Source organism: Morone saxatilis, unplaced genomic scaffold (assembly GCF_004916995.1).
Source record: "Morone saxatilis isolate NCDOM2014 unplaced genomic scaffold, NCSU_SB_2.0 Contig1, whole genome shotgun sequence".
Taxonomy (NCBI): Eukaryota; Metazoa; Chordata; class Actinopteri; family Moronidae; genus Morone; species Morone saxatilis.
In genome coordinates, this window is record NW_023339651.1 from 6,353,838 (window position 1) to 6,362,302 (window position 8,465).

The 8,465-nt window shown below is 38.8% G+C and overlaps 1 protein-coding gene across 1 annotated transcript in view; it reads right to left on the bottom strand.

The window, feature by feature from the left end:
* Positions 1 to 8,158: 8,158 nt before the first annotated feature.
* LOC118333533 overlaps positions 8,159 to 8,465 on the bottom strand; it is a 10,175-nt gene continuing 9,868 nt past the window's right edge. The window contains 1 exon segment of the mRNA XM_035669227.1: positions 8,159 to 8,464. Within this exon segment, the coding sequence (XP_035525120.1) occupies positions 8,159 to 8,464 (306 nt within the window).

Below are 8,465 nucleotides of genomic sequence, written 5' to 3' on the forward strand. Positions count from 1 at the left end.
GGGAACCAAAAGTTGCTGTACTAATTTAATGTGTGTTGTACACAGAATAAATTCCCCGTCCAACTGACATTCCCATACAAAAGCCGAACACAACGCAGAGTCAAATTAAAGAAGCGTCAGGCCAGACCGGCTACACAATGTATGTTCAGAGTGAGAAGGGGATTTGAATATATGTATTTAAATAAGGGTCACACCTGACAGTGTTGTATTGTAAGCACTGTGTCTGGGGAACGAGGGGGTTTGTACTTTTGTACTTGATGTGCAGGATGAGCAGGTGGCGAATTCCTATTTTGATCTAATCTATATCCTTTGTTTTGTTGTCAGGTTTTTTCAGGTAAGAACATCAAAAGTAAAAAAAAATATGTTTGGCCTGCTCCAACACTGTGCTTTCAACCCACAATGCCACGACAGTGTTTTCTACCCCAGAAAGCTTCACTTCAAGGGTAAGTCAGTAACAGAAAGGCTTATCTGGCACAGCCTCTTTTGGCGAAATCTGTGTAACCTTTGACATATCTTTTTTTTTTTCTTTTAAAGTCCAAGTTTTAGTGTTCTGTTTTCATTTTTATTCTACATTTAAAACCTACTCCCCCCTGCCGCACGCTCGTCAACTCTACCCCTTCCAAAAAACCTGATGATTAATTTATTTCTCTCCCTGATTCAGTCTCTGTCACCTAATCTCCTGTTTTTATACACACACATACACGCAGTGAATGAGTCCAACTTGCTGTTTGTCAGCTTTGACATGCCCTCGTTCATGTCGTCTGCCGGCTGAATGAAATCACTTCCCCCGCTGTGCCATTTTAATCTGCTGTATGCCATTTTAATCTAATCTGTTTTCCTTTTTATGTGAGGAGTACACAGGGCAGCCAGATGCTTTTTTTGTGGTAACTCCACCAAATGAAGACACATCAGCCGTCATGTTATTAAGTGATGTTTCATTCACTGCCATCCTCCAAGTCAGTGGCTGGTACCACTTGTGTGTGTGAATGTTGTCACGAAAGACGAGAACATGAACACACAAACAACAATCTTCTACTGGATGATCTTCTGCTTCAGTATAGCAGTTTTCTTACAATACACGCACACTGTACACTCTTACAGCACTCTATTGTGCTGTTTTAATTAGTTTTTTTCCCCAGAGTTCAAAGACAAAGGGTCCTCCTTTTCTTGTTGGGATCTGTTCTGGGATTGCAACATTACTCCACTCCCCTCACACGTGAATTGATGTTTCCAATAGAGCAAATCAGTCATCGACCAAAGCATCAACTCTTATTTGCTTTGCACTGATAATTTATTTGAAAATGTGCATACACAGCTGTGACGGAGGCAAAGCCATAATTTGTCTTCGATGATGTTTGTGGAATTTAAGAATAATTTATTGTTTGTAGCACATCTGTGGCAAAAGACCAAGCACATATTTGAGTTATACAGACCTCTGAGGAGCAGCTTGATCAATGTTTGAGGTTAAAAGGTACTGCATTACAATTACACAAATTAGCCTCACTGCTACCACAGCACTTTACTGCTGTCAAACTCGAACCCTTTAGAAAAACACGATTTTTAAAGGAAAATACAATTTTCAAAACTCCCAAGAAGAATGACAGAAACAGCAATTTTAGCAAGTGATCCAAAATATGTTTAAGCCTTTAAGTGGCTGTAGTAATTATGTAAAGAAGGTGAATGGAAGACACACAACATATCAAACTTCGTCCTGATAGCTCACCTGGTTATAGACTATATAGATTTCAGTTTGTTTCATGTTTTGTGCGATCGTTCCATAACCTTAACCACCTTTTTATTATTGTAACCATGTTGACGAAGCTCCCCAGACCTTAACAAAGTAGTCATCGTAACCCAAATCTACACATTTATTTTTCAACAAGGATTTTTAATAGAGGCAAAGAGAAATTGCTGTCCTGTCATTAAAAGCATTGAATCCGAAAATGCTTCTGTGTCATCCTAGAGAGCAAACACCATATTTTGTTATTTAACTTGAAGGGCCAGTTGATTTTCATTTTTATATTATCATTATTATATCATATTATTATTAGCATATTACGTTATATTATGATTATATTCAAACATGTAAAAAAAAGTTGAAGCAATGATTTGCTGTTGATGGTGGTCTCTCTCTTCCTCAGTGAGAGATGCTAGGGATACTTTCAGGGGCACATCTAGAGAAGTAATGGGTTGGCAAGAGGGCGGCATGGAGACTTTAAGGGGTGGCAGAGATATGTATATATATTTATGCTAATAAAAATATTGAGTTTAATAACTTGTGACTGAAGCAATGAATTGCAAGAGAGCTTCCCTCAGCTTCTGTAAAACTACACTAACTTTGCTTTGTTTGTTTGTTAAATGCCATTTTCCAGCATTTTCTACCCCTGTTGAACTGGATGTGTCCTTGAACTGGCCTTTCCCAAGGTTTTTCAGTATTCTTCGAAAGCTGTCTCTGGATCAGTGCTGTTGTGTAAAACCCTTTGAGACCATGTGGCATTTCAGCTTTTAATAACAAACCCTACTTGACCCGTGGTCACAAGCTTTGGGCTAGTGACAAGAAGAAGGAGACTGACGGGCTCACCAGGAAGAAACACTGCTATCTGACTTGTTATTGTCTGACAGAGAACAAAGGAGACTTTCTTCTTTGTTTTTGTCCGTCTTTCTCCTATCATCTCTTCTCCTGCACACATGCCCTGTATTGTGGGAAAATGGACTTGGAATTTTCTTGAACTACTGATGAAACCACACATTCATTCAGATATGTACGCAATGTAATTTTATGTAATATAAGCAATACCATCTCTATGCCCTGTCCTCTCCTCCATCCCAGTTCTTCAGGTTATTTACTCGCCAGAATTTGATGGCTGGAGTGTTAATGCAGCACATCTTTATGGTTGCATTTAGGCAGTGGTGGAAAAAGTCTACAGAGCTTTTTTTTTGATTAGATAAAAGTAGTAATAACACCTTAAAAATGTTTCATTTTAAGTGAAACTCCTACTATCAAAATTCGACTGAAGGGACCAGTGTGTAGAATTCAGTGGCCTCTAGCAAAGCTGCAACCATTTAAATGCAGCTCAGCTTTCCAAGTGTGTAGGAGAAACTATGGTGGCCGAGAACCTCGCGATAAACGCATAAAGTAAATAAATGTACTCAAGGATCATTAGGAAACTGTAATTTAAAAGACAGAACTTCACCTCTCTCTATTGATTCTTTATGTTATTTTATGTTTTTCTTTATGTTTGTGTTTGTACCATCATGAAGTGTCAACTGGAAACATTTTCAACTCTCAGATGCATCAGAAAGAGAGAACAATAGTGTTTCTAGGAGAATGTAATCTCACTCTCTGGAGTCAGGGACCTGAAATGTGTAGGTGCCATTCAATATTAAAGGCTTTTATGGTTCTCAGGAGTGTGCTTTGGAACTTAATTTTCTCACACAGTTGCGTTGCCGCAGTTCATACTATAGAGCAAATCTATGTGTGCACACTCTCTCATCTCTCATCATGTACAGTCACTCTTGGATGAGAATCAGAATCAGAATCAAATCTTTATTGTCATTGTTCACAGGTAAACGAAATTGCTAAAAGGGGGGGGGTACAGGGGTGTGTTGCATATTCGCATGTGTGGATGATGCACAGGAATGTGTCTGCACAATGAATATGAAAGTGAGAGTGTTGTTAATTTTAAGAGGGAGGGGGATTGTTCCCATAACGTGTTTGACGCAGAATCCAGAAGTAAATTCATTTAGGCGAGTTTCATGCTGATAGAAGCCTTGAAGTGCTCCAACTCTAAGTCACGTAATATTGTCTGTGGGAAAAATAATGACACTTTTACTTTAGGAACCGGCGGCACCTGAATTACCTTCTTCCACTTTGAAACTCTACACAGGTGTCAACTAAATGATGATTAAAATTCTGAAGACCTTTGTGCCTAGGGGCAGCTGGACATATGACAAGCATAAGACTTTAAATTAATCAGAGTTGTGTATAGCAAAATCTCCTGCTGTAGTTTCTTCACAAGAATTTGCTGATACCTTGTTAGTGAATGTGAAAACAACATTTAACTTTCTTCCACTCTGAGCACTGGGGGTCAGTTGTCTTATGATCATGACTCAGAGTGAGCACACATGCAGACTTGTGTACGTAACAACACAAAAGAACAAAACAACATAACAGACAATGTGAATGAATGTAAAAGGAGGAATGCACCTGACTGATTATCAGATGCTTCATACTGAACACAGAAGGAACAGATCTCATATATGTAGAAATCATCACCTGTGACCAATTCTTTGTCTTATTTTATACCTTTGCCTCCTTAATTCATTATCTCCCCACCTCTTCTTGCTGTCTGTCTTAAGTGTGTGCATAAAACATTAATGTATCTGGATGCATTTATATATGGTGAATTCACAGTGCATATCACAATAGTAACTGATCTCGCTGTTTGTTTATATATATCTATTGCCTGTCTCCCTGTGAATACAGAGGTAGTGGGTTTAACTCTGGATTTACGTTCATCCTGACATATATAATACATATAACAGAGAGGTCCCATCTTGCCAGTGTGACGGTAATCCCTGGCCTTCCTAATCCCCTCTGATGTTCCTGCTGATGGGCTCAGGGGTCTCATTAGGATTCAAGTACACATTCCCAACACTTGCTCCTCTTCATATTTCTGTATCTCTGACCCTTCTATCTACTTCATTTCATTTCTGTAACCCTTCTCCCTTGTTTCCTGTCTGTGATGTTTATAAGCTTTATTGTGTTTCTCTTTCATATGCATTATATTACCTGGCAATTCCTCTTAAAAGCACTCTATCTTTGAGGTGGATAATACACAATACCCAGCCTACAGAATCGTTTGATCTTCTAGTTTTCACATATCCTCTTAACCGTTTTCATTCATCAAAGTGGTTATATGGGAGCGTATGGACATCTTTATAGCTGAGCTCTAGGTTGTTAATGCATGGTGGAAGAAGGAATACAAATGTCACATGCAGCCATTTTGCCGTGTGTGTCGCTGGTTTGAGGCACATTTTTTAGGACATTTAGAATGCCGTCACACCTAAACATGTGGTGGATCCGTTTTGTTTGGGCTGGTGTAAATGTTGGACTGTGCAAAAACAGACAGCCCACGTGATTTTATGATGGTACATGTTATTTTAGCAGGAATTCAAAAATACCATTAATTCTGGCTGTGAACTGCCAAAGAAGCGTATCATCTGTATCCTATAAGGGATGTATACATTTATGCAAATCATTTGGTAACCTGCATGTTCGTCACCATGGGAGTGTGGAGATTTTCCCTGATTGATCAGCAAGGTGTGTTGTGTTTATGTCCTACTCCGTCTATTCTGGCACTTCACCTTAGTAAGTGAAATTAAGAAACTATACCCCTGTAATTTAATGGCAAAGAACCTTTTTCATCCTGTTTCTTCGTGGCCCTTATCATTACTTATAAAATGAGGTTGAGTTGTAGTCTTGACTAATAACGCTCATAATACTTTATTTCTTCGGGAGACACCAGAGAACGTAAATTAACACATTAGAGTGCTGCTGTCATTCTCCAGAATTTGATTTCCCCATGTGGGTCTGTGTAGTCTTATGCATGATGACAGGCAAGAAAAATTTCCAATTAGCCAGACAGTCCATATGACTTCATGATTACAGCTGTTGGTTCGTTTGTAAAAAGTAGTGTGAACAAGAACTGGACAAGAAAAACATAAACTTCTTTTCCTTGATCTGGACCAAAGTATCTGAACTACAGAACCTTCCAATTGGTTTGGTTTCTTTTAGTAAAGTAATTGGAAAAAAAGCCTGAACCTTAAAATGTATTACCATAATAACAAGATTTCAGCTGGAGACAGACAGGGGATGACACGCAGAAAAGGGCCGTAGGTCGGATTCAAACCCTGGGCCGCTGCAGCAAGGACTCAGCCTTGGTACACGGGTAGCCAGCTCTACCCACTGAGCTAATCGGGCACCCGGACTTGATTATTTAGTTATGGCATTAGTGCTGTAGCTTTAGTAAGGACTGGATAAAGCATTATTGCAGTATATATTAAAATGTGCACAAAGGCATGCCATCACCACAAAAAATATTTGCACTCTTTATATTTACACTCTTTCCACTGTTGTACTACAAATGCTGCACAATAATTTCCCTGGGGATGAATAAAGTTAACATACATACTAAAAATCCTGGGTTTCCTAATTTGCAAATGCAAATTAGTTTAGAATTTTTTTAATCCAAAGGGTGTTATCTGTTGGCACTGTTGGATAGACTGACAACCATTCGTAGCAACAAAAGGAATGGCTTTAAGTACATTTGTTTGTTCTTTTAGAGAAAATATAACAAAAAATATAACGTTAGTTTAATACTGACATAACAGGTTAAACAGAGACAGTTCTACATCAGCGGCAGCCATCTTGGTTGTGTTTTTGTTTATTTTTTTAATAAACTTTGTTCATTGCATTTAACCACAATTTACTAAATAACTGCACTAGTTATTTAGTAGGAGTATACAAAAACTTAAGAAAAATGATATAGATACAACTGTTCAACAGGTCAACAAATGAAATGGAAAAGTAGTCATTTAACATAGGGAAAGTGGGGGGCACATTGCACAGAATTAGTTTTACACCCTTTAAGTGTGTGTTTAATCTTTTCCAACTTTAGGCAACTTAAAACAGCTTTAATCCAAAGAGCACAAGAAGAGGGTGCAGAAGATTTTCATCCAAGTAAAATTAATTAACAATTAACAAAGGCAAGGCAAATTGCATTCATTTTGGTCAGTTGTAACGTGGGTGAGGAAACCGCACATTAATTCAATGAACGGGTCTGGTTCAATCTGTATTTCTGAGAGTGTCTTAAAGATGTCTTTCAAAAAACCAACAACAGATGGATCACACCACCACACGTGTCCATGATGTGTTGTATGAGACTAGTTTCATCTCACACAAATAGGATTCCTTGTAAATTTTGAATGATCTTGCTTTGTTCCAATGAGCCCTATGAGTTTACATTGACTGAGCCTGTGCCATCTTAGCTGTTCAAAGTGCTTCAACAGCCAGTAAGGTCGTGCTCCTCTGTACAGTTGTCATATCAAGCCAGCCCCATATTAGATAAGGACTGGTGAAAATCTGTCTGAATGGGAGCAGGACCAGACGCACCTGCCAGAGAAAATAAAACACGAGCTCACAGATTCATTTGGTTCCCAGGCTGTGATTACATCAAGGTTTATCAAAGTCATTTTTGCTGTTGTCACAAAATCGTTCTGGGAAAAAGTGAAACTTGTTTCTCTACAGAAGGCTCAATGTGCAGGACATGAAGCAACAACTGATAGCAGCTGATGATAACCTGGCTCGGAGGTCCCTTCAGTGGAAAAAAATAATACAAAAGAATATTAAAGCAATATAAACCTGAACAAGACAGAAGTTACTTACACGCATTTGATTTATTCACCTGCAATGAAAGGATTGTAGAAATGTTTCCCAAAAGCCTGTTCCATAGCCACCTCTCGCCTGCTCCACTCTCTCTCCAGCAGTCTCCTCAATTTGTTCAGAGGATCAGATCCTGCTTCATCTTCACTCTCTACTTCAAGACTAAAATATCTCTTAAACTGGTCATCTTCATGTCGGTGCATTTGTTTTTTGAAAATTCAATAATTGCGTTAGTTATACAACGGATAAAACGGACTAAAATGCTGACTTGAACTTGATAAACCATGAATGTGAACATTACAGGGGACCATTTCTGTATCATATCTGAAAATAGATAAAAGGAAATGTGGGGGAGCCAGTTTCAATGGGCCTGATGCAGCTATTTTGAGACATAAAGCTGCAGCCACAGCCCATAGGCTTACGTTTACATTGTATAGCCATAGCTAATTGTATTATATTGTGAGGAGTGGACTAATTAACTACCAGGCAGCGGAGCCAAAGCTCAGTGTTATGTTTTATTTACTTTCTACATTTTATATTTTCTACAGTTCATTAACATTCACTTAAGATTCTTTTGAAAATATTCTATTCAATAAATGTAGTTGGTCTATATCTCATTCTGTTCTGTAGTGTACGTCTACTCATTCTTAGGCCAACAGATGGAGTAAACTGTTTTAAAGGAGGGAGGACTGTAGTGGGACCACTGGGGTGTACTTACTGTAAGGTGGTGTTCTCCCAGCTCCTGCCATCCCTTTCACTGGTAAGATGTTCTGTTATCTCCTTGGCTTTGTCACCTATGTCTTGCTGGAGTTGTGGATAATCTGTGTCAGGGTAGGCACTGAGGTAAAAAGTGCTGTTTTCTGCCACCATCTCCTCCATCTTCTCCAGCAGCTCTGTTACCTGATCATCAGCTGCACTTGTGTTGTTGAGGACGTGATACCTGTTTCCACATTTCTCAATCAGCCAACGGAGAGGCTTCCCTTCACTTTCAATGTGCTGCTCAATAGTTTTGTCCCCCAAA